This window comes from Macaca fascicularis, chromosome 9 (assembly GCF_037993035.2).
Source record: "Macaca fascicularis isolate 582-1 chromosome 9, T2T-MFA8v1.1".
Taxonomy (NCBI): Eukaryota; Metazoa; Chordata; class Mammalia; order Primates; family Cercopithecidae; genus Macaca; species Macaca fascicularis.
Genome location: NC_088383.1, coordinates 83,398,836 through 83,426,336, shown reverse-complemented (window position 1 = coordinate 83,426,336; position 27,501 = coordinate 83,398,836). Strand labels below are relative to the sequence as shown.

The following is a 27,501-nucleotide window of genomic DNA, read 5'->3' as shown; positions in this document are numbered from 1 at the left end:
ATATATAATAGTATAATCAGATATCCCTCCAAATTAGCTCTATCTGCATAATTTAACTATAATTTGAATTTTAGTTTCCTTATTACAAAAACCTGTTCCAAAAGCCACAATCTATAAAACACCCTATTATTTCAATAATTACATTTCTATTATAATAAAATGTACTATGGTTAAAAATCAAATTAATAAAAAATCAATTAGCAGGTACTTAACTATATTTTGGCTGTTAATTCCTAAAATGTTGCTTAATAGAAAAAAGGATGGATTAAAAGAACAGATTTAGTAAAAACTAAAAATCATTAGACAATTTGTACGAACAGAAAATCTTTTTTTGAGAAGGAGTCTCGCTCTATTGCCAGGCTGGAGTGCAGTGCAGTGGCACGATCTCGACTCACTGCAACCTCCGCCTCCCAAGTTCAAGCAATTCTCCTGCCTCAGCCTCCCGAGTAGCTGGGACTACAGATGCACGCCACCACACCCAGCTAATTTTTCTATTTTTAGTAGAGATGGGGTTTCACCATGTTGGCCAGGGTGGTCTCATTCTCTTGACCTCATGATCCACCCACCTTGACATCCCAAAGTGCTGGGATTTACAGGCATGAGACACCACGCCCATCCTTGAACAGAAATTTTTTTTTTTTTTTTTTTTGAGATGGAGTCTTGCTCTGTCGCCCAGGCCGGAGTGCAGTAGCGCAATCTCAGCTCACTTGAACCTTCATGCCTCCTAGGTTCAAACAATTCTCCTGCCTCAGCCTCCTGAGTAGCTGGGACCATAGGCACACGCCACCATGCCTGGTTAATTTTTGTATTTTTAGTAGAGACAGGGTTTCACCATGTTGACCAGGATGGTCTTGATCTCCCGACCTCGTGATTCACCTGCCTTAGCCTCCCAAAGTGCTGGGATTACAGGCTTAAGCCACTGTGCCTGGCCTGAACAAAAATTTTTAAAAATCCAATATAATTCCTACATAGGAGAAATGTGAATATATACCTACCATAAGCACTGCACAACCTGGGTCCTAGATCAGGACGTACAAAAAATCCTGGCAAATGAGAAGCCAAATTGAATTTTCCTTCTGGATTACAATATTCCGGCAATGGCAGACTTTTTAAAAGATCTTCGTATCTGAAGAATAACAACATTGCCTTCTTATAAAGATCTGCATTGATAAGTCTTTTCACATACATAATTTTCAAGTTGTTCAAAACACCAGACTACCTTTCCATAAGACAAGTAACAATTTTCCTTGACTCAAGTGATACTGACTAAAATAGCAATTCTGCCTCTCTAACCATTAAAAGCTGTAATAGAAGGGAGGTCCTAAACAGGGTGCTGTGTTTTTTTTTTTTTTGAGACAGAGTTTCACTCTTGTTGCCCGCCTTGGCCTCCCAAAATGTTGGGATTACAGGCGTGAGCCACTGCGCCCAGCCTCTTTAACGTGAACATTCTTTCCTTCACTGCCCTAACATAAAGACTTCCCCACTGCTGAGGCTACCAACTCAGTTTTGCTATCAATCAATCAATCAATCAATCAAATGCTGAGGCTACCAACTCAGTTTTGCTATCAATCAATCAATCAGTCAGACAGGGTCTCACTCTGTCACCCAGGCTGGAGTTCAGTGGCATGATCTCAGCTCACTGCAGCCCCCACCCCCGCGGCTCAAGTGATCCTCTCACTTAAGCCTCGCGAGTAGCTGGGACTACAGATGCCTGCCACCATGCTTGGCTAATTTTTGTATTTTTTCGTAGAGATGGGGTTTTGTCATATTGGCCAGACTGGTCTCCAAGTCTTGGACTCAAGCGATCCCCTCGCCTTGGCCTCCCAAAGAGCTAGGATTATAGGTGTGAGCCACTATATGACACTCAGCCTCAAGTTATTTATTTTTAATTGAGGAAGAAAAAGTCTACAGGTCACATTTACAGTTACTTATTCTATCTCTGGGGATAGTCTCAGCTTGATCTCAAAAAGTCGAGTCAAAATGAAAAGTTTCAAACCTTGCTGGCATCATAGTCTTGAAGTCTTCTCCTGAAGGCCAGTCTTTCAATTTTAAAACAACTGTTTCTCCACTTTTGTTTTTCTGCCGTTCTATAAAGAATGCAGTTAATTACTAAAAGGGTAATTTCTGCCTTTTTATCTTTATTAACATTTGGAGAGAAAGAAATGTAAATGAATGAATGATTTGATTGTTGCACATTACATGCTTAATAAATGCTTGCTTATTGACTTATGTACTTATGTAGTATTAAAATCTTTATTCCTTTTTTACATAAACAGAATTCATTAAATTACCCACTTGTAATATCTCAAAAATTGTTTTTAAAAATCTTGGTAACATTACAATCTTACATTTACACTTTTAATTTTCAAAGAGTTTTACATAAATAATTCAATTTTCACAAGCTTATGGAACTGTCAAACATTTCTCCGTAAGTAAAACAGTATAAACGGCATCTTTAAGGTCAAAGGAAATTAGTGGTAGAGACAGGCATTGGGACCCAGTATTTTGTTTCAAATTACTTGTTTCTTTTTATTAGACAACAACGTAAAACAGATGTTTGAAAGACTTAAAATCTGTTAAGTTACATTTGGAATTTATCATTTTGAAGGAGTATGATGAAGAAAATAGTAAAATAAAAACGAACATACTTGAAACTTCTTCAAAACCATCCCAGAATTCCTTAACATTGGCATTCGAAATGATGCTATCTTTGCAGTTCAGGAGATCAGCTTGGTGGTCTCCAAAATCAAGACTAATTGATTCCGCCTTCCATAGGCTAATGTTCATTTTCTTATGCACACCAGAAACCACTGCAGGCTTATAAATAAATAGATAAATAAATAACAGTTAAAAGATAACATAGACTTTGTGTTTTGTTTTTGTTTTTTTTTGAGACAGAGTCTTGCTCTCCTATTCAGGTTGGAGAGCAGCGGCCTCATCACACCTGACTGTAACCCTTTGGGCTCAAGCAATCCTTCCACCTCAGCCTGTTCAGTAACTGAAACTATTAAATTTCAAGCCTAATGAGTGATTCTCTGAGAGTGAGTGTCTCCTTTGAAATTATATAAATTCAAATCCCCTCAAAGCTTTCTTACACTTGGTGGCGGGGGGTACATGTCCTCTCCACCCAAATTCCCTAACAGCTTTCTAATAATGCAGAAACCAGTAATGGAAGATTTGCAGCTTCTAAAACAACAATAAATGATATATAAAAACATATCTAAGAACATCTGATATATTATTCTCAGGTTTTAAACAAATTCCTGTATTCTAATGAAGCAGAATTCTGGAATACAGAGAACACAGTAAGCTATGACTTAAAAGTTTCTGAAAAATGATATTTACTAGGCTGGGTGTGGCAATGCATTCTTGTAGTCCCAGTTCCCAAGGCTGAGGTGGGAGGATTGCTTGAGCCCGAGTTTGTGTCCTGCCTAAGTGACACAGTAAAACCCTGTCTCCAGAAACAAACAAACAAAAAATCTAAGTGGGCCGGGCGCGGTAGCTCAAGCCTGTAATCCCAGCACTTTGGGAGGCCGAGATGGGCGGATCACGAGGTCAGGAGATCGAGACCATGCTGGCTAACATGGTGAAACCCTGTCTCTACTAAAAAATACAAAAAATTAGCTGGGCGAGGTGGTGGGCGCCTGTAGTCCCAGCTACTTGGGAGGCTGAGGCAGGAGAATGGCGTGAACCCAGGAGGCGGAGCTTGCAGTGAGCTGAGATCCGGCCACTGCACTCCAGCCTGGGCGACAGAGCAAGACTCCGTCTCAAAAAAAAAAAAAAAAAATCTAAGTGATTATTAGTATTCTTAAACTAATTAAGATAATTAAATATTAAGATAGTTAAGATAATTAAAATTTAGGAACCACAAAAGCAGAATAATCTCTAGCTAGATTTTTTTTTTTTTTTTTTTAGGATACAAAAGACATCTTAAAAAAGAAAAAAATCCTAAATTCTGGTTTATTACATGGATGAATGTTCCATTAAACATTTTTTCAATGAGCCAACAATATATACAACTTTAAAAAGAGGTCCGGCCAGGCGTGGTGGCTCACGCCTATAATCCCAGCACTTTGGGAGGCTGAGGTGGGTAGATCGCGAGGTCAGGAGATCGAGACCATTCTGGTTAACACAGTGAAACCCCCTCTCTACTAAAAATACAAAAAAATTAGCCAGGCGAGGTGGCGGGCGCCTGTAGTCCCAGCTACTCGGGAGGCTGAGGCAGGAGAATGGCGTGAACCCGGGAGGCAGAGCTTGCAGTGAGCAGAGACCGCGCCACTGCGCTCCAGCCTGGGTGACAGAGCGAGAACTCCGTCTCAAAAAAAAAAAAAAAAAAAAAGATAAAAAGAGGTCCAGGTATTAGTTAACTTGCTGGCAATTCATGCATTAATTCCTAGTGCCTAGTACCTATCCAATAATATTTCTGCTATTATGGTAATCAGCAGCTTGCTGAAAGTAAATTTTTAAAACAAGGTAAGGGTTAAGCTAATTAGTATATCAAAATAATTCAAAGCAGAATTCTTAGGCTATCATCATGATCTTATTTTTTTGGGAGACAGGGTTTCACTTTGTTGCCCAGGCTGGAGTACAGTGCACGCGATCGTGGCTCACCGCAGCCTGGACTTACTGGGCTAAAGCAATCTTACTGCCTCAGCCTCCCAAAATAGCTGGGACTACAGGTGTTAACCACCACGTCTGGCTAATTAAAATTTTTCGGTAGAAAATGGGTCTCACTATGTTGCCCAGGCTGGTCTCCAACTCCTGGGCTGCAGCAATCAATCTTCCTGCCTTGGCCTCCCAAAAAGTTGGGATTATAGGCATGAGCCACAGCACCAGGCCTGTAAAGCTTTCTGATTAGACTCCTTGCCAATGGTATTATTCTCTTCTAACTCAACTTCTAATCTGTCTTGCTGTCAGTTACTATAAAATGTCAATTTGATTATACAGATTCCACAATTAAAACTAGCACCTACAGTATGTTAAAACTCTTTAGTATGACATATAAGGGCATTTCATCATTCCTCTAGCCATCTCCTTACACCACTCTCCCCCATGAACCATGATCTATGTTGCAGATAATCACACCTACTCAGAGAGTTCCCTGAACACCTGTTCTTGTGTATGTCCAGCCTCTTGTCCATCTAGCAAAAAACTTCACTTAACCTCTAAGGAATCAATTTAGACTACCTTTTTGAACTAGTATCCTAGCTTTGACATTTCCTTTTCTGGGTTCTCATAGCACCTTGAACAAAGTTCTTAAAACACTTAACATAATTATGAAAACAATTATTTGTGTGACTCTTTTCTACCTCAAAAGCCCACACAAATTAAATAAAATTTCAGCCCAGTAATGTCATCAGGGTTTCAAGGAGAGCAAGGCAAAAAAGACATGCTAAATCTTCTGTATATGCAACGCGCAAGTGTGCATTTCTTTTTTTGGGGTGAAAGATTCGCTTTCATCAGATTTCGAAAGGGATTAGTTACCTAAAAAGATCAAGAAGCATTGCATTAAAATGGTTCTTACTCATTTTTACATAGCTTACTCATTTTTATATTCTTACTGCCTATGACAGAGACTGGATCTCTTATTAGATGCTCAGTAACAGTTGAATGAACAAAGTAAACATTTTCCAGAAAACAAGAAATAAATTTAACAGAATAATACTGTCATACAAATACTTAATTTGTTCATAATTTTTGCATTAATGTAGTAAACTGCCATCTGAAATGTATATCAAACATTATCAAAACTTTTGTCCAACAGAAAATCATTTATATTAGAGGAGAAAGAACAATATAGTTTGTCATTCAAGATTCGATGAAGTAATTTGTAAGTAAATGTTCTATGTATAAATATTACAGACAAGAACATCTACATAGGTTCATGAAAAATGCTGTTAATTATTAACATTTTAATAGTAGACATGGATCTACTAACTGGACTAAAATATCAATCTAAAAAAGAGGAGAAAGGAACTGCATTTTGTAAATTCAAGATGCTATTACATGTCTGTTCTGACAGATCAAAAACTAACATAAAATAATCAATGCTTCCCTGTTAACTCATATTAAATCTGGCCAAAAAACAGGAATTGAGAAATAAGCATTTTGACAATCTTTTCGGTACTTTCATATCTTATTGTCCCCCAAATGTGTTAAGTACTATTTCCCCCCTCTACTTCTATCCCTAAGGAGGGAACCATTCTATTTAATAAGCTTCGGTTCTACCAAGAGTGTTCTTAATCAGCCTAAAATACACACCTGTCCTTGTTTCCAACATTCTTTGAAAAGCTTCCAATTATTGCTATTCTTATAATCCTTAAGCCATAAAATATGCTTCTCACAGATCCAAGAATGTGGTATATCACTGTATAATTTATTATTTTCATCCACTGCAGATATTATGCTTTCTTCAGGCTCTTCTTTAAGCTCTGGTTTTACATTTATCTTGGAGGTTTTACTTGGTGGAATTTTGTTTTCAACAACTGAAGCAATTATGTCATCAAGAATGTTAGGCATAGTCCGTCCACTTTTGCTACTCTATTAAGGAAAAAACAAAACAAAACAAAAAAACCTGTTTTTGAGAGAAATCATATACATTTTCCTCCCACAGACTTATTTTTTTAAACAATATCCCTACACTCCAGAATATATGCACTTAGATTTGAGTTCCTATATTCCTGACAAAATACAAACCAGAAATCCGGTTGTGTGAGAACTGCCAGGTCTGAAGAACTTGGAAGTACAGCCTTCCTGTCTTTTACATCGTTATAGGCCTGGGACAGAGAATACAGGTAGGTGGCATCCCTCATATACATTTTTAAAATATTTTTAGTATTTTATGTTATAAGAAATAGAGATGGGGGTCTTGCTATGTTGCTCAGGCTGGTTTCAAACTCCTGGCCTCAAGCAATCCTCCCACTCCACCTCCCAAAGTGCTAGGATTACAGGCATGATTGACCCCCCCAGCTCACTACAACCTCCACCTCCCAGGTTCAAGTGATTTTCCTGCCTCAGACTCCCAAGTAGTTGAGATTACAAGCATGCACCACCATGCCTGGCTAATTTCTGTATTTTTAGTAGAGACGGGGTTACACCATGTTGTTGGCCAGGCTGGTCCCTAACCCCTGACCTCAGGTGATCTGCCTACCTCAGCCTCCCAAAGTGCTAGGATTACAGGCGTGAGCCACCACAACCAGCCCCCATATACTTTTATTTTTTTTGAGATGGAGTCTCGCTCTGTCACCCAGGCTGGAGTGTAGTGGCGTGATCTTGGCACACTGCAACCTCCTCAGCCTCCCGGGTTTAAGCAGTTCTCTGCCTCAGCCTCCCAAATAGCTGGGATTACAGACACATGCCACCACACCTGGCTAACTTTTGTATTTTCAGTAGAGACAAAGTTTCACCATCTTGGCCAGGCTGGTCTTGAACTCCTGACCTCGTGATCCAGCTGCCTCAGTCTCCCAAAGTGCTAGGATTATAGGTGTGAGCCACCGCACTTGGCGCCCCCATATAGTTTTAAAATAAATTATATTGCTCTTCTTTTTTCCTGGTAAATAATTAAAGCAAAAGTTGACTTCTGATTATTTTAAGTAACATTCAACAATCACTTTCATGTGGGTTTCTCCCTTCACTAGACAACTAGTTTCCAAATTCTAAAGGGGTATCTTAGGGATCTTCTGGAATCGAAGAGCCTCCCCTCCACCTTTCACCTTGGAAAAAAAGATGGAAAATGCCAGCTTTCAAGGTACAGTTATAATGCAAATAGAAACATGCCTAGCAATTTGGTACATTTGATTTCATCTGCATATTGGGTAGTTCAGAGCCAAAAACCAAGTCTCCAAATCATCTCTGTTTAAGGCCCACATTAAAACCAAAAATCTGGCATCACACTCACTGGGGCTCCCATTGAATATACTGGGGCAAAGGCAATGCCAGCATCTGTAGACCCCACACGTAGCTTTCCAGCTGTTGTAGTCAGCAAATCCCGTAAGGTTGAGCCTTGTTCATTATTCTGGGACACAAGAGGTGATGTTCTGCCATTTGGAGATTCAGAGTTGTCTTGTTCTCTTTCTTCTTTAATTTGTTTTTCAAGGGTAAGTTCTTTGTTTTCTGAAATAGAAAATTTCACAGATTTTGTTTCGTTTTTTGTTTTGAGACGGAGTCTCCCTCTTGTCACCCAGGTTTGAGTGCAGTGGCGTGACCTCGGCTCACTGCAACCTCTGCCTCCCAGGTTCAAGTGATTCTCCTGTCTCAGCTTCCTGAGTAACTGGGACTACAGGCATGCGCCACTACGCCCAGCTAATTTTTCTGTATTTTTAGTAGAGACGGGGTTTCACCATGTTGGTCAGGCTGATCTTGAACTCCTGACCTCAAATGATCTGCCCACCTTGGCCTCCCAAAGTGCTGGGATTACAGGCATGAGTCACTGTGCCCAGCCCTTACAAATTTTCATTCTATTAAGCATGGCGCTAAAGTACAGACAAAACTGGCCCCAGCATTTTCTAGTGGGAGATAAAAACTGAAGGAAGCATTAGTGATTTATTCACCTAAACACAAACCTGAGGATGAGTGAGGTTTGAGACCAGCCTGGCCAAACGGATTCAAATAATCTAAATGTAAAAAGGCGTACCTCAATATTTAAGACATGTTTACACCTGTTACAAATGAAAAACACTACAGCAAAGACAGGTAGAAAATACAGATAAGCTGGCCGGGCATGGTGGCTCACACCTGTTATCTCAGCACTTTGGGAGGCTGAGGCAGGCGGATCACTTGAGGTCAGGAGTTCAAGACCAACCTGGCCAACATGCTGAAACCCCGTCTCTACTAAAAATATAAAAATTAGCTAGGCATTGTGGCACATGCCTGTAATCCCAGCTACTCAGGAGGCTGAGGCACGAGAATCGCTGGAACCTGGGAGTCAGAGGTTGCAGTGAGCTGAGATCATGCCATTGCACTCCAGCCCAGACAACAGAGTGAGACTCAGTCTCAGAAAACAAACAAACAAACAAACAAACAAAAAAGAAAATATAGGTAAGTTACACATCTAGTGCTCTGGTGGCTTTATCAATATGCTCATCCACAAACAATTCTGTAACTAACTTTGGTATGTAGTTAAAGGAAGGCTAAGGCTGGGTATGGTGGCTCACATTTGTAATCCCAGCACTCTGGGAAGACGAGGTAGACTGCTTGAGCCCAAGAGTTCAAGAATAGTCTGGACAACATGGCGAAACTTCACGTCTACAAAAACTAAAAAAAAAAAAAAAAATTGGCCAGTCGTGGTGGTTCACACCTGTAATCCCAGCACTTTGGGAGGCCAAGGCAGATGGATTACCTGAGGTCAGGAGTTTGAGACCAGCCTGGCCAACACAGTGAAGCCCTGTCTCTACTAAAAATACAAAATGAGTTGGGCGTGGTGATGCATGCCTGTAATCCCAGCTACTAGGGAGGCTGAGGCAGGACAATGACTTAAACCTGGGAGGCAGAGGTTGCAGCGAGCCGAGATTATGCCATTGCACTCCAGACTGGGAAACAAGAGCAAAACTCTGTGCTCCCCCACCTCCCAAAAGAAAATTGGGCATTGTGGTACACGCCTGTTACTATCAGCTATTTGGGAGGCTGAACTGGGAGGATCACCTGGGCCTGAGAGGTCAAGGCTGCAGAGAGCAACAATTGTGCCACTGCACTCCAGTCTGGGTGATAGTCTCAAAAAAAAAAACCCACCCTAAAAACAACAACAGGCTACTTCCTAATAAGCGAAGACAAAATGTTTTACATTGAACCTAACCCATAATTCAAGCAAAAGACCAAAGTAAATTGTTTACCTTGATATTTACAGTACTTTATTGTACAATGGTACATGGTTGGTTAGTTATACTATACTCCTCTCACACATCCCTAGATAATCAATTATGTTTACCTTTTTTTTCCTCTCTGGCTTTTTGCTCTGCAAGATCTGCTAACCAGTGCAGTGGTGACTGGGATTCTGGAGGAGTTAACTTGTTATCTGTGCCTACATCACTCTCTGGGCTGCTGCCACCATTTTTCTCAGACTTCTGAGGAGTATTTTGCTGCTGAGACTCAGGGATGCACAGAGAAATTTTATTACTGTGATTCAGAACATTCTGTAAAACCTACAAAGGTAGAACAATTATATCTTTAAACACTTTCTTCAATTATTCAATTAGTAGTACAGATATAAGAAATTTACACAGAAATATAGCAAACATTAATTCATACCTAAGTCCTATATCAAATTTCAAATAAATATCAAAGTTGACTCTATTTGAATAACCAGAGAGTTTTACTCACTTGAGATACACCATTCATTGTAGGAAAATTTCCAACTTGTAAATTCTGTTTGTTAGTACAATGACAATGGGATTTAATACCATATTTTTCTCTAAGAGTGTGCATGGCATCTAGAAGATCTGTCAAAACTACAAAATAAAATGGTAGTTAATAAAAAGATTACCACTAGTTGTTAATGCTGTAAAATTTTTTTCTTACAATATTTTATAATTGGGAATAATGGAGGTTTTCTTGTGCCCTTTAAATTTCTCCCATTTTTCTCCATTCTCTTCTATTACAGATTTGATTATTCAACCAAATTTATGTTATTTACTCTTTTATCACTACTAAAAATTAGATATGCTCAAAAATTGTAAAAAGCTTTCATTAAAAATCCAATAGGCCTTTTCATTACACTCTAGCTTTCTCCTTTAATGGTGAACTTTCTTCATCACTGAGGCTTGGACTTACCTTCTAAGCTTTATTACATAGAGGATTTCCAATAACTGAGCAAGACAATTCAAAACTAGTTAAATCTTCTGTCTCCACCCTGTTATATTTCCAGATACTCCTTTAAGTGCTCCCTTAATCTGCAGCAACCAAGAGCAGTTATATTACATGAAGAAGGTATACTTACCAGAACCAGGTATAATTTGGGTTGGCATTAAATGTTTGTGATCATGAGGCTGTCCCTTCACACACTTCATCCAAGCATATAGTTCTTTATCTGTAAGACAATATACCTTGTAGTATATCACACTCATGGTTTCACAATTATAAATTGATGGTTTAAAGAACTTAATGATTATATATAACGTCTCATTGTCTAGAGTCACAGCCAAGGAGAAAAAGAAAAAAATAAAAATAATGAAATAAAATGTCAATGATATGCTTTAGATGTTTGGTTCTGAAACAAGTCATGAAAAACAGTTCCATCATTTCCTGAATTATATAAAAACAGTGATATAAAATGGATATAATGATAGCCTTTTAAAAAATTTCCAGCCATTATTATTAGTCACCTCTATCTTTTCTGTAGCTAATCTTCTTCTCTTAGCTGTTTTTTGTGCCAAACAGAATTTATGCCTGATCCTAGTACATCAGACTGACACAGTTTGAGATGACTGTTAAATCACTTTCCTCTTATGCTTCAAAGACATGTAGAGGAACATGAGACATGTGAAAAAGCTGGTACCATACAGTTATTATTAACTGCTATTGCTGACTTCAAATAAGCTTTCATCTCTGAAGTTGTAAACAATTAAGCATACCATAGGGCATAACATAAAGAATAAAAGCATTTGATATCTTGATCTCAAGAACTTTCTCTATAAATTTAGTGACACAGCTACTTACGATGTAGCTATAAGAGCTTCAGTGTCACAAAGCTCAATAAACTAGCATAAAAAAAATCGAGAACTAGGCCAGGCACAGTGGTTCACACCTGTAATCCCAGCATTTTGGGAGCCCAAGGCCGCAGATCATTTGAGGTCAGGACTTCAAGATCAGCCTAGCCAACGTGGTGAAACGCCATCTCAACTAAAAATAAAAAATCAGCCAGGTGTGGTGATGCATGCCTATAGTCTCAGCTACTTGGGAGGCTGAGGCAGGAGAATCACTTGAACCCGGGAGGTGGAGGTTGCAACAAGCCGAGATCACACCATTGCACTCCAGCCTGGGTGACAGAGCGAGACTCCATCTCAAAAAAAAGAAAAAGAAAAAAAAATCTAGAACGATTGCGTTATAAAAATATACATTCAATAAAATTCAAACCCAATCTAAAACTAGTCACCTTGAAAAGCTGTGACTTTCCTCTGCAAAACCTACATAGTAACTTGCAAATGTTTTATATATTGCTTATATTTTAGACACTTATGTTGATTACCACTACATGAAGCTATATATTAAACCTACTCAATCTCAGTTTTATTATAATATTTAACAGTAAAATAGATATTTAGATAGTACGGACAATAACCCAAGGCATAAGTTACACTTAAAAGAATGATATGGTAACTAACAAGACTATACTTTCAAAATTAATACTACTATGAAAATCAGCAGGCTGGGTGTGGTGGCTCACGCCTGTAATCCCAGCACTTTGGGAGGCTGAGGTGGGTGGATCAGCTGAGGTCAGGAGTTTGAGACCAGCCTGGCCAACTTGGTAAAACCCCATCTCTACTAACAATACAAAATTAGGCATGGTGGCCCATGCCTGTAATTCCCAGCTACTCGGGAGGCTGAGGCAGGAGAATTACTTGAATCCAGGAGGCCAAGATTGCGCCACTGCACTCCAGCCTGGGCAACAAGAGTGAAACTCCGTCTCAATGACAACATCCAAAAAAAAAAAAAAGAAGAAAAAGAAAATCAGCAGTAATACATCAATTTAGTTTTAATACTCTTTATCTTATTCAAAGAAAGAATTTATGGTAGCTTACATATATATACATACATACAACACAGCAAAACAGAGTAAATTAAAATTAACTTTTTTAATTTGGCAAAGGAAAACCAAAAGTAATATGAAACCAGGAAAAAGGAATTTGAAATGCACATCATGTCATCAAGTTTTATAAGAATTGAAAATGTCAAAATACATGTATTATGGTTTCACATTTTACTCATATTAACGTATTTATTGCATATCCCAGAAACACTTAGCTGTAGATGTTCAGCTATGCTTTCACATTTGCTCAGGTTTCTTTGGTAAGAAAGGGTAAGCGACTTTGGTAATCCTATCAGTAGAAAATACTGATGGTTAAATCATGGTTCATCTACCTGATATACTACTCTGAAAAAAGAGCTGCCTGAAATGAAAATGACATTCATTACTTTGAGACAGACAATCTATACTAAATACTTCTAACGTTTCCACAGTTCTAATTCTCTTATTTCATCAGAAGTCTACTCCCAACAAAAAATTCAATACCAGTTTTAGGTAGTCACTTCCAAAATTGCCTTGGATAATCTATCTAAAACACTTTTGATTCATTTAATTACTTCCTTTTTGAGACAGGGTAGCACTGCGTCACCCAGGCTGGAGTGCAACGGGGCAATCACAATTCACTGCAGCCTCCATCTCCTGGGTTCAGGTGATCCTCCCACCTCAGCATCCCAGGTAATTGGGACTACAGGCACACACCACCATGCGCAGCTGAGTTTTTGTATTTTTTTGTAGAGACAGGGTTTTGCCATGTTGCCCAGGCTGGTCTTGAACACCTGGGTTCAAGCAATCTTTGGAAGCCAGCCTTGGCCTCCCAAAGTGCTGAGATTACAGGCACGAGCCACCATGCCCGGCCTACTTCCTTTTTTAAACTTTACATTATCTCTAGCTGTATTAATAAACAGAACACTGTTTTTGTGCCATTTGTTTACCTAGAAATTAGAAATAATTGAAAGGCTGTTTCCAAATTATAAAGATTTCTTTTTTATTCTCTAAGAACTGGAGTCAGCTTGGGCAACATGATGAAACCCTCTCTTTATGAAAAATACAACAAAATTAGTGAGGTATGGTAGTGTGTGCCTGTAGTTCCAGCTGTTCAGGAGGCTGAGGTGGGAGGATCGCTTGAGCCCAGGAGTTTGAGGCTGCAGTGAGCTGAGACTGCACCACAGTACTCCAGCCTGGGTGACAAAGTGAGACGCTGTCTCCAAACAAAACAGAAAAATGGGGATAAATGGGGTGGGTGGCCGCATATTCCTCAACATTTGTATTTGTACTCTAAAGACCAATATTTAGGAAAATCAATTTACATTTACACTAGTAAGTTTTCAACTGTGACTTATAAAGTATGACTGTGTAATTCACAGGTCCTAGAGGACTTCAGGCTTCTACCACATTGCAGTCTTTTAAAAAATTTTTCAATAGAGACAGGGTCTTGCTCTGTCCCCTAGAGTGGAGTGCAGTGGCACAATCAAAGCTCAGTGTAACCTTGAACCCTTGAGCTCAAGTGATCCTCCTGCCTAATCCCAAAGCACATAGGCATGAGTCACAGTGCCTGGCCCACACATTGGAATCTTAAAGCAACAAAGCCGAACCTAAATTTGGGCTACATTAAGGAACTATCTGACTGAAATGAGAAGATGGATACACTCATGAGGCTGATGGGTGTAGATGCAATTTAATTCTAGAAAATACAGCCATTAATAAACTGGTTACTTCTCCTCTTAAAAACAAACTGAAAAAAAAATTCCTTAATACATTAATAAGGAAGGTAGGAATAAAAAAACACAGCTGATGTTCTAGAAGAGTGATCCTAGAGAAAATATTATAAAAACTTCAATTTATGTAAACTTATATACCCACCTCTAGAACTCTTCCTTTCCTTTGCCTTGTAACAATCTAAGCAGACCACAAATCCACATTTTTGGCAGACCCAGTGAATGTTAAACAATGTTGCTTCACATGCATCACACATCTCCCGGACTCCTCTCACTGCTCTTTTCCAGGCAATTTTGGCTGAAATACAGAAAAAACAAAAATTTTAAAGGCAAACATGCTCTTTTCCAAGGCAATTTTGGCTGAAATACAGAAGAAATAAAAATGTAAAGGCAAACCGAGAACTTTCAAGGCTATATTAACTGAAGACCAATAGACTTCTTGAAGTAATTAGTAATTCTCTTTAGAAGACTCACAAATGATCATAAGTGAAAAATAAAAATGGCTTACACGTAAGCAGGGTTTCTCAACTCTGGTACTTTTGACATTTTAGGTTGAATAATTCTTTGTTGGGAGGGATTACTCTGTGCATTGCAGACTGTTCAGTGGCATCTGTAGCCTCTACCTATTAGATGTTGGCAACATATCCTTAACTCCCTCAGTTATGCAACCAAAGATGTCTCCAGTTATTACTAAGTGTCCCTTGAGGGGCAAACCAGTGATTTCAAGGAAGGGAAGGAAAAGAAGCTAATATTTAGAGCGTCTACTATGTTACGAACTATTAAGTACTTAAGTAAACATAATTAACATAACTTTCTCAACAAATTAACGACATAGTTATCTTTCCTATTTTCCAGACCTGCTTGATACCCAGACAGGTTATTTGCCAAAGGAAACAGTTAAACAGGGAGTAAAGGTGAGATTCCAATACAAATAATTGGGGTAGATTATGTCTTTATAAGCCAAATGTTGAAATTTCACAATTTGCATCCAAAGTGGGTTTAACACATTAATTTATGTTGTAATGGCAGAAACAGCAAAATACTATTGTGATTTCATAAATGGTTAATTGACTCAATTCACCCTCTACAGGAAAATATCTGTAACCTTAAATACATATTGTAAAAAGGTATCATTATCATAATTAAAAATCAACAAGATTAGATAAGATTAGGGACTTCTTTCACAGATTAAACATAATTCAAAGAAATTCTTAAAATGAAATTTGTGCAGTTCATGTTATATTTAACTTCCTTACCATCCTTTTTCACCCAGGACAAAGCTGTTTTTTCAGATGTTACTAATTGACAGAACTTATCACCTATTATATCCAAGATATATTTAGAAGTCTCTATATCTAGTTCATCATCTTCGTAATTTTCATGTGTCCACAAACTCATAGCTTCATCATCATATTGGTCAGGAGAAGAGAAACCATCTATTCTAACTACTCCGTTTTTACTAAATGACAACCTGAAATATTAAAACATAAAAGCATTAGGTACCAACATATTAAAATGTAAGTCCAGTCTTTAAAGTTGTAAATTTATAATTATGTTTATATTGTATTATAAAATATGAATTACATTAAAAACAGGAAAACAGGTTAATTCTTCACACACTAATTATTGAATTAATTTAAATAACTCATAGGTGTTATGCAAATGGCAATAAGTAGTACTAATTTTAGGTTATTTCAAGAAATTAGATCACTTATATTTACTTAACTCCAACAAAATGAAAACTGTTTAAGTGTTTGATGAATGACAAGAGTAAAAATGTGGGTCCAATGTTGCCCAGAGCAATGCTATTATTTTATACATAATCTAAATCAGGAATCACTAAAGCTGAAATGCCCTAAATCAACTTAAGCCTTTCACAAGGACGACTTTAAAAATGCCAAGTATACATACATTTTCATTAATTAAATTGAAACATTACTGAAGTGACTGAGAACAAGGATGAAATTCTTAATAGTTTTATAGCAACCCCATTGATGTGCTTACTTGCTCTTAGCTTCTGATATCCAAATAACTACTCTATTCAGAGAAGTTTATAGTAAATGGAAGCCAAAATTGCCATTCTCTTACTGGCTGGTGGTTATTCCTCAATTATCTTGTACTTAACTCTCTTTACTCTCAAATAGGTGATGTCTAAAATATAAGTCATACTGTGTTTTTCATATGAACAGCAACATTTCATTTATCCCTATTTTTCATATCTTCATTATCCTTTCCAAAGTTTCCTTCTTTTTAAACCAAATTTCTCCTTTTTGTCATAACCCAGCATCTTATTTTGGTTTTATGGTATAATGTTTGCCTGAATATTTCTTTACTTCAGACTTTTCCTAGATTTTCTTATCACCTCAAACCTACTTTCCTTTTGATTCCTTTTTTCATCTCTTCTGCACTTCCATGGGTATTACCTCTTATAATTATTCCCTGAAATTGTCTGTCCTTTGGGGATTGTTGGCTACAAAGTGAGGAAGAAAGAGAACCTGGTCCATTCTTATCAACACGTATTTTTGGAGGTCTACACTGGGCTACTAGCATAATGTATTCAGCAGAGTAAAGTGTCTCAGTTTCTTACAGAGAAACTGAGTTTCTTACCTTTCTCAGGTAATTACAGCTAACAATAGAGCATTTCATATGTGCTTAAGGACTTGGCATACTTTATCTCATTTAACCTTCATTAAAGCTCTGTTAGGCAGGTACTAACATTTACATTTTGCAGATGAGACAGGCTTAGCTGTCCTACCATAGTTAATAAACTCACACAGGAACTAAGGGACAGAGATGGAATTCACAACTAGGAATGACTGATTCTGGAGTGTGACATGTTAATTAGTCTTTACTGTCTGGGTTATCCAGCTATTCTTCAGTTGAACTCTTACAAGTCTACCTTTAAGTTTTTAATTTTAAACTATTATTTGGTAATATTTATATAAAATTAGTATATAGGTTAACAACTGTTCAGAAAAAAACCTTTTTCTCATTAAGAATAAATCTCTCAGAACAGAAAGGTCATATGGAACATAAGTAATAATTATGTATTTAGTCTAATAGTTAGAAATTGTTAAAAGTTAGCACAAAAAACATTTAATAACTCTTTTATAATGTTTCCAAAACATGGAGACTCAAAGATTTATTCCCCCATCCAAAAGGGACACTAAGAATAACAACTATATAATTTCCAATACCGAATCAATAAATTACTTTTTTCCCAATCTCATATTTCCACTTACCGTCTAAAGTAGTAAAATCTACAAAATACTGGTGAGTGAGCTGGTTCTTCTCCTTTTTTACTGCGAATAAGTCTACATTCTCGGCACTTTTGTAAATTAGGCCCTATCTCACAGCAGGAGTCATCCTGTAAAAAGGATTCCCCAGTTTGCTTCAGCTTCTTGACTTTACGCCAATCTTTCAATACTGAACGAGGAATGCCAGCTGTAAAATCAGTAGGAAAGTTTTAGCAAGGTTATGCCTTGTAGAAAGTTAAACTCCTTGAGATTAAATTCAAGTCACATATATATATACATGAAATTCAAGTCAGTATATTGTGATAATACAGTAAGACTTCAGTAAAGAAGCAAAGACATTAACAGCTCTAGGTACCAATTAATGACTAAAAAGTCTGCAGCAGCATTTCTATTTACTTACTAACCAATTCTACTAACCAAATGAACCTCTCTTATGTCAGGGTACTGAAAATGGAGAACTAAGTTTTCCAGCTGACTAAACTCTTTAAATATTAAATATTCATGTATGTATAACAGCAAACGTAAGAATCTTTCATATTCTGTGTATATCAGTAACTGAAAATACAGTCCTTCTATACCAAAAGTTGGTTTATGTAGGAGAAAGCTCTTTCAAGATCCACAGCAAGAACGTAAAGATCAAAGGTTTATATATTTAGAAACTACAGGTTAGTCTCAACATATTTCTATTGAAATACACATCTGATTTTCCAAGGTAAGTGTGGCTCATTAAGACAAGTGGTAATTTTATAATACCTGTATTTGGGAGAAGACGTGCTGAGCTATTTCTCCTAACATCTTTCCTTTATTATAATACCCTGCATTTGATATCAACATACTGATGGTGGCAGTGTCTTTTAGAAAAATAAAAGCGTTCGAAGAAAGTAAAAGGAAAAAAAAATTAACTTGGCTATCTTTATTGATGAATTTAAAAAGCTATCAAAAAAGTAAAAAGGACAAAACTGTAATGCATTTTACAGTCTAATATATGAAAACAAAATCAACTTATTTACATACTCTACATCATTGCTCCATCACATTCACTGACTTCTGTTTAATAAGTATAAGAACACTGGCTCAAGTCATCTGTCATCTAGAGAGTAGGAAGAATTTCTGGACTGAGAGGAACTCCAAAAATTAAATGTTGTCTATTAAAATTTTTAAAAACGTATTTATTTAAAAGCAAGTTGGCCAAGTGCAGTGGCTCATGCCTGTAAGCCCAGCACTTTGGGAGGCTGAGGTGGGCGGATCACCTGAGGTCAGGAGTTTGAGACCTGCCTGACCAACATGGTGAAATCCCATCTCTATTAAAATACAAAAAATTAGCCAGGCATGGTGGCGTGTGCCTGTAGTCCCAGCTACTCGGGAGGCTGAGGCAGGAGAATCACTTGAACCTGGGAGGTAGAGGTTGCAGTGAGCTGACACTGTACCACTGCACTCCAGCCCGGCGACAGAGCAAGACTCCGTCCTTAAAAGAAAAAAAGAAAGAAAGAAAAAAAAAAGACAAGCTATGTTGGGGTCCAGGCGCAGTGGCTCACGCCTGTGATCCCAGAACTTTGGGAGGCCGAGGTGGGTGGATCACTTGAGGCCAGGAATTTGAGACCAGTCTGGCCAACAGGTGAAACCCTGTCTCTACTAAAAATACAAAAATTAGGCAGGCATGGTGGCACGCACCTGTAATTCCAGCCACTGAGGAGGCTGAGGCACAAGAACTGCTTGAGCCCAGGGGGCAGAAGTTGCAGTAGGGTGAGATTGTGCCACTGGATTCCAGGCTGGAATATATATAAATAAAATAAAATAAAAGCAAGCTATGTTGGGATCAGCAATTAGTTGTTGGCTTTAACTTCTAATTGTATTCTTACTGCACCCATATTACTGTATCTATATGTCAGACATTAGATTTACACAGTTTGCTATTTCTGTCATGCAGAAAGAATAAACTATATTTCCTACCCTTGTGTTTTCTAATCATGCCCAATGTGTGGATCAGAGGTACAGCTATTCTCCTGAGACTATATACTTCTTGCAGAAACTTAGAAAGCACTGTGTTTAAATAAACCATATGGAGTGGCCCATTTGAAATCAGGTCCAATTATTAAGCACTTCTAGAATTGCTGCCTCGTTCTTTGTAATTACATGCTTTCCCCTCTCTGTCTCTAATTTAGGGTAAGGAGCCATTTGGCTTAATCCACTAGAGAAACACCCACGTGTATAACCACACACCACATCTCCCAGTTATGGTATAAACCCATTTCCAGAAGACTTATGGAAAAGGTTATTTCCTCCACTGTGCAAAAGACAGATTTTTCCTATGAACTGTGTAAAATATTCAGAGTTTTTACAAGTTGGAATGAATGACAGAATTGTTATACTGCTGATAAGCTTTTATTTGATACACTTGCTTCTAATCATCTATTTACTTTTCAATTTATTACACTAGAATAAACTAAATACAGTCTATTTCCATTTTTACTATATGCCTTTAATTCCAGATAATGGAACAGTTCAGAGTATGGATCACCATACCACTGTGAACAAGTTAGATAGTACTAAAGAATCAGACATTTCAAAGTGCAAATCTCAATTATGTGACACAAAACAGGCACTTGGAGCTTTTTTCAATAAAATAATAAATGAGTACAAAGACTTAAAAGGCCCAATTCATACGGAGAGCTTTTGATATTATAATTTTTGCTTATAGACAAGGCCACACACGACTGCAACTAACTCCTTTTATGAATTTAACTGTCATAGTATTTGTACAATAAAGAAAACTTCATCCTTCAATTCCATATATATATACTTTACTGGCAATATATAAAATCTAAAAGTTTGAGATTAAGATACTTAGTCAACAAAAAAATACCTAACTCAATGGATACTTCTTCATTTATAGTAAGAACCTTAGTTCTCTAGTAGCAAATCCACAAATAGCTGCTCTAACAGAAAACTGGGGAGGAAGAAAATAAGAGACAAATACTCGCCAAACATTAATCTCTAATATGCCACCCCCTTAAAAAAATTTTTTTTTGGAGATACAGAAATTAACTGTGATCATAAACCACTGGTTTTGTGTATTGTAGAATTTATATATTTAAATATAGTGGCAGTTTCAGATCATAAAATTAAATGTAAAAATTAGATAAAATGTAAGATAGAAGTAAATGAAACATAAAAATCAGTGGCGAAAAAGTGGCTGACTTTTAATTAAGAGAAACAAAGAGGTAGCAGATAGGAAAACATTCCAAAACAGTAGATAAAACAGAATCTATTATATCTAGCTTTAATGTACTAAGAAACACACTATTATGTGTATGTGTATATAAAATATATAATTATACATGTATCATGGCGTACATAATCACATTACACAGTTGAGGTGTAAGCCTAACTCATTCTTTTTGATTAACCATGACTGATGACAATTCTATTAAACATTAGAAAGAGAATGGACATTATTTAATCTATGAAGTAGATAATCCATTCATATTTAGAAGTTCCCTGACTTATGAAAACTACCAACTTAAAGAACTTTTCTGTGCTCAGGAGACTGAGGCAGGAGGACAGCCTGAGACCAGGAGTTGGAGGCTGCTGTGCACTATGGTTACACCTGTGAATAGCCACTGCACTCCAACCTGGGCAATATAGGGAGACTGTCTCTAAAAAATATTTAAGGAAAAAAAAACTTTTCTAGGTAGCCTAGAAGAAAAGCAAGTCAACTCTGTCCACAATTAACAGATGACATCTAATATTGACTTAATATTACTTTGGACTTGGTGAACAAATGGGTCATAAAACAGCCTCTCTAAAGCTACATGCTAGTTACCAAGCAGGCGAGATTTGACTAAACATTACAACCTGGGGAGAAAATAGGCACTCATTCTGGTCCTTTTCTTAGAACTTACTTGTGAATATGTATATTCGTCTCAAGATGAAAAGAGAATACATATTTCACTAAGACTTAATTTTATAAATTTAACTTCACGAGAGTTTTCTAGGCATTAAAACCTGGAAGGTACCTATCTGGTTTTTTTGTTTTTGCTTTTTAAGTTTTACTCAAGTATCTGAACACCCAACACCAAAGGAAATGTCATATAAAACAGAAAAGAAACAATTAAATTGCTCACACTAAGCCTATTATGAATTCATGGGGGCAGTGAGGGAGAGTAAGGGGAACACATAAGAAAAAGCAACTCTGTATATAATCCAATATTCAAGTAAATGGCAGGTATCCTTCGATGTTAATCCCCCTCTCTGTCTTCTGACTATGCTTGCATTTCAGTCTGTCAGTCTCTGGCTCTAGTTGAGTTTGTCCTTTGTTCTTTCACTTTCTGACTGTCCTTTTCTATGACTCCATCCTCCTGTTTTCCTCTCCTTCACTTTGCCTCTGGTTTCCACACAGGCATGTGGGAAAACCTCATTCAGTTAAAAAGCACAAATGGGAGCCTTCAAGCATCCAAGTGCTTGTGAAAGTACTTCTTGAGTGTCCACACTGTCACAGATATTTCATATATTGTATGTGGATGAACACACGGACATAGTGAAACTAAGTGCTTTCTGCATTGTGCAACATACCTAAAAAGAAATAAGCAAACTGAGAAAAACTACTACTAGAGTAAAATGATATAGAAACACTTTATAGTGAATATTACTGTTAAGTATCCCTTAGTTTGTCCAGCTGTTGCCACAAAGGATATAAAATCAGTTTTGAAGCTATTAATTTGGCAATTCTTTAACATCGAAATGAATACACAAAACCACAAGCCTCCCCTTATATTAATTTTTACCCATTAAGGACTGTTTGAATGAGCAGCATTAAATAGATAATAATTTCCATAAGCTTCCCATTTTGTCACCAGATGATATAAGAGTGAAATATAGTCCACATTCATATTACTCTGAAGTAAAATTGGCCCTCCATTAACTGTGGGTTCTAAACCCATGGGTTCAACCTACCATGGATCAAAAATACTCAAGAGAAAAAAATATTCTACAAAGTTCCAAAAAAGCAAAACTTTAACTTGCCGTGTGCAGAGTACTATGTTCAATCCTGCATGAATGAAGTGATGTGTAAGGATTGTGTTAGGCATTATAAGGAATCTAGAGATGATTTAAAGTATATGGGAGGATGTGTGTAGGTTTCACGCAAATATAGTCATACACTATTAGGCAATTTCCTCATTGTGGGAACTTCATAGAATGTACTTACACAAACCCAGCTTACAAAGCTGTACAGTATTTACTGTACTTTATACTATAGATAATTGTAACACAAAGTATTTACGTATCTAAACAAAGAAAAAGGTATAATAAAAACATAGTCTTACAATCTCATGAGACCACTGTCATATATACATTCCATCATTTTTTGTTTATTTTTTGAGACATGGTCTTGCTCTGTTGCCCAGGCTGGAGTGCAGTGGTGCAGTCATGGCTCACTGCAGCTTCAACCACCCCAGCTCAAGTGATCCTCCTGCCTCAGCTTCCCAAAGTGATGGGATTACAGGAGTGAGCCACTGTACCCAGCTGTGCATTCTGTCACTGACTGAAAAGTTGTTATGCAGCACATGACTGTACTATGCTATTTTATATAAGGGATGTGCACATCTGTGAATTTTGGTATCCGTGGGGCGGGGGGGGGGGTCCTGAAACCAATCCCCCACAGGTATACCCAGGGACAAGTGTAACTGTCTTCTAGAAATGTGCCTCAAAATATGCGTATGTGAGTAGCATTTCTTTCCTGACTACATCTTGGTAGAGGTAAATATCTTAGCTGATATTACGAATCCACTTTTGGTGTGACAGCCATAACTGCATTTTGACAATTCTTAAAAATGGCCAAAATACGAGTAACTACTAAATTCCATGCTGAGTTATGCAAATTACCTACAATGACTGTCAGGTAAAACATATATTTCTACAAGTCTTTTAAAAATGGAGGAATAAGTGTTCTCTCATTTCCTCTTAAAGGGGAAATGTTTGTGAAATGTAGAAACGAGATCAATGAGCATACACATAAAGGTAAGGCATGCAAATGAAGACAAAGGATGCCTTTAAGCTCACTGATCTTTAAAGAAGCACACTAATTCAGCTAAAACATTCAGCCCATTTTACCTGAGATAAAACAAAGTAACTGACTTACTATTACTGTTGCTTTGCAACTTCAGTTTACTTTTTTCTTTGGCACTCCTGCTGAGAACTCCATTGGGTTTCAAATCTTCTTCTATTTCACCTTTTCTCTTCTGCAAATCATTTTGCTTCTTTTTGTAAGTTGGCTTAGGTTGTCTTTTAGTCCTTTGCTCTGACTTGCTTTCACTTTCATCTGAGTCTCCACTTTCAGAGCCAGATTCATAAGTTCTTTTGGCTTTTCTCCTATTGACTTTATCATCTTTTACATATTTATCAACTATGATCTTACTATCTACACTATTTTGTATATCACTAGATGTAGAGGCTATTAAATTGACAGAACATGGCTTAATAATTTCTGATACAGAATTCCCTGAATTTTCCATTTTATTAGTATTTTTATCTTCTTCTGAATGTCTGGTGAGCCAGGCCTTTTTCAGTTTAGTATGGTAGTTTGGTTGACTTGTCTGGGAAGCTTGCCCATTTCCTACAGAGTTTGCTTTGTTAATTGTACTACAGATTACAGTGCTATCAAGAGGAAGGGAGGCTGAAAGTGTCTGACTTTTTATAGCATTAGGTTCAGTCTCACTGACATTACTACTTTTATACTGAGCTGCAGCCAATGCTGCCTTGTGCTTTTTTAAATGGATAAAATCAGTTGTGCCTGAGAACCCAGAACTGGGTTGAACAACACTTCCTGTCTTACTACTGGCTAACGTAACTGGTGCTGTGGTGCTGACCTTGCATTCTTGTTTTTGAGCCACTGGCTGACTGACACTTTTTGAAGATGTACATTCTGATGATGTAGAGGCCAAAATGGTATTTGATAAAGAAGAAATTGCTTCTGAACCACCCCAGCTGGAAACACTGGTAGTATCGGCAGCAGATGTGATTACATCCGTTTTGGTATTACACATTGTATTTACAGACATGACTGAACTGGGAACACTGCCCTGTGAGACAGCCTGAAAGTTTTTTTCAGATTTTGTGTGAACACTGTCTGAATTCACATTTGGCAAAATGATTCTTCCAGTTTCTCCGGCTTCTGCTAGTTTGAGGCAATCTGTTTTATGTGCCCCAGCTGAAGATCTTTCACTAACTCGATCTTTAGAAGCTAACTGCACTGCTGGCATACTATCAGTTTTTGTACTAGAAGACGGACGCACAATGACAGATGCCATAGCAGCCTGTAACTTTCCGCTGCTTTTCTCCACATGCCATTCGGTTTTCTCTTTGCTGAAGTTATTATTAGGTCTCCACATCTCTGTCAAACTCTGTTCTGAAGAACTCTTAAAATTTGCCTGAGAGTCTTTTGGCTCGGGTATTAGAGTTGGAGGCTTCTGTGACTCTTGAATTTTACCACCAGCATTTACTGGCATCACAGGAGTTAAAGTTGGAGGGGAAAGGCTACTATAGCTGCCTTCCTTTCTTTCCAGGCTGTGATGGATTGGTGGGTGAAATACTGGTGCTCTATGTAATGCAGGCATACTGCGGAGTGTATTTGTAGAAGAAATTGTCAAATGGGTAGGACTCCTACAGTCATTTCTGAAGGCTGTTACTGAGTGAGATGCAATCTGATGAGGAAGATGTTCTGGTATCTTGCCTACTAAACCTTCACTTTCTGGTTGGTGTTTAATCAAAGGTGGAGGCTTTGAAAGAGATGTTATAAATGAAGTCAGAGTTTGAGGATTAGCTGCTGCTGCTGCAAGGGCATTACTCTGTTTATCACCATAAATATTTGAAATTTCTTTGGATGGGTATGATCTTGGTGGTTCATTGACCACACTATTAGACAATGTAGTGAAATAGTTACTTTGGGGTAAACTCTGAGGCACTGAGTGCTTCATTTTATAAAGATCTGATACTGAGCGTTCTACATCCATATCTTGTTTGATGGCATGGCTTTTAGGACTGGACGATGATGATGCCACTCTGGAATAATTCTCTCTCTCACCCTCAAGTCCCTTGATTTTAGTTGTAAAGGGAGCAACATCAATACTTTCTTGAAGAATTCGACGGTGTTCCTCTTTGTATTTGTTTAATCTCTCTCCAGTCTCCTGGGGTGGTCTCTGTAATTGATTTAATACTGGATCCACAAAATGCCTATGTAAGTGACAATCTTTTCCAGTCTGTGACCTATTTAGATCCAGGTCATTTTTTGCTGACGTGGATGCAACAGACCGTAATGGTTCCATAAAAGCTTTCCTTTCTAATTCTCTGTAAAGAAAATACACAAATATTTCTGTAACCACTTTTTCTTGCAAAATACAAAGATAGCTTCTATGCAATATCATTCTACTATGAAAGTAAAAGACATCTTTGCATGTACTCTATTATTATAACAAATTTGAAGAAATATCAAAACAGAACAAGCCTAATCTTAAGATATGTGTTAACTTAAAATTAACTGTTTAAAAGGCGAATTAAGAAAAATTATGAACAAGGTATTTATAATTTTTAAGCATTGGTGAACTTACTCCTTATGATGATCTACTAAAGTTTTTGTCAGTGGTGGACTGGAATGGGCTGTAATTTTAAGAGGCCGATGAGGCTCTGCACTGGAAGGTCTGACAGGAATGTGACTAAGTAATCCAATACCATCTGCTGAGGTCACAGGGGTGGGCTGATGTAGCCAAGGACTGGGAGAATTCTATTAAAAACAAAACAAAACAAAAAACCTAGATTTCAGTTACTAGAAAAAGCTAAACACCGTGTCACAGTAGGACTGGGTATGATCTTGGTGGTTTATGAGTTCATTCAAATAGCAGCTTATTTGGGAAACTTGTAACTTTTCTAAATACATCTTATGAGAAATAGTCAAATAATAACATAATTATACAGATTTTTCCATATCATAATCAGTATTAAAGAATAACTTATTGTCATCTTACTAAAAATAGATCTTGAAATCAGTGCCTTTAATTTACTATAAATGCCATATACAGAACCTAGCTTATATGATTTCCTAAGATTTTAACAGCAAAAGAATATATATTGCTAACAGTAAAAACAGAATATTCCTAAAACACATTTCACCAGAAGTAGAAATTATAACCAAATTAATTTGTCAATTTTTGTCAACAGAAATAATTAACTTTTCCAATGTAACAATTTACTGACAACTGGCAGATAATTACATTTCAAAACCCAAATGCACTCCTCATTTCACTCTAAGCTATAAACAAGATTGGACCATTAACCTTGGAGGTATAGAGGTCTAATAAAGTTAATTTTTTACATCAATATGCTGCCTGTCTCGTAACTGAATATAAGGTGACAGCAACCTCTACATCGAGACATGCAGCTATCTGATTACATGCTTAAGGATTTTTCTATATTCTTACTCACTGACATTCTTCCAGAACATGTTTTATGAATTTGTTAACAGGATGACAGTCAAATAGCAGGAAAATACAACCTCCTTTGTATTTTCTCTAATTTATTCCCTAACAAAGGGAATACATTTTACTTCTTAAAATAATGCAAAAGCAATATATCATGCCAAAAATATACTGCTATGAAATTAGATTAAAAACATACACTATAGCCATAAACCCCACATAAGAGAAAAATACATAAATATACACATAAGGATCAAATATGTGTCTCAAACGGCCTCAGTTCCCCAAGATCCAGAAATCTTAAACAGCAATCAATTATGGCAATG

The 27,501-nt window shown here is 37.3% G+C and overlaps 1 protein-coding gene across 47 annotated transcripts in view; it reads right to left on the bottom strand.

Annotated features, from left to right (window-relative positions):
• Positions 1–27,501, bottom strand: part of JMJD1C (jumonji domain containing 1C) — a 365,022-nt gene that overhangs the window by 16,717 nt on the left and 320,804 nt on the right. For 31 of the 47 annotated variants that reach the window (XM_074002015.1, XM_074002030.1, XM_045362101.2 and 28 more), the window contains 13 exons: positions 26,312–26,484; positions 23,848–26,051; positions 17,694–17,895; positions 15,708–15,922; positions 14,597–14,749; positions 10,931–11,119; positions 10,315–10,442; positions 9,923–10,136; positions 7,898–8,112; positions 6,262–6,540; positions 2,649–2,817; positions 1,997–2,087; positions 996–1,126 (listed from right to left, as the gene is read on the bottom strand). In XM_074002015.1, coding sequence (XP_073858116.1) covers positions 996–1,126; positions 1,997–2,087; positions 2,649–2,817; positions 6,262–6,540; positions 7,898–8,112; positions 9,923–10,136; positions 10,315–10,442; positions 10,931–11,119; positions 14,597–14,749; positions 15,708–15,922; positions 17,694–17,895; positions 23,848–26,051; positions 26,312–26,484 — 4,363 coding nt within the window. The remainder of the gene's footprint in view (positions 1–995; positions 1,127–1,996; positions 2,088–2,648; positions 2,818–6,261; positions 6,541–7,897; positions 8,113–9,922; positions 10,137–10,314; positions 10,443–10,930; positions 11,120–14,596; positions 14,750–15,707; positions 15,923–17,693; positions 17,896–23,847; positions 26,052–26,311; positions 26,485–27,501) is intronic. The other 16 variants (XM_074002017.1, XM_074002010.1, XM_074002024.1 and 13 more) reach the window with 1 other exon arrangement.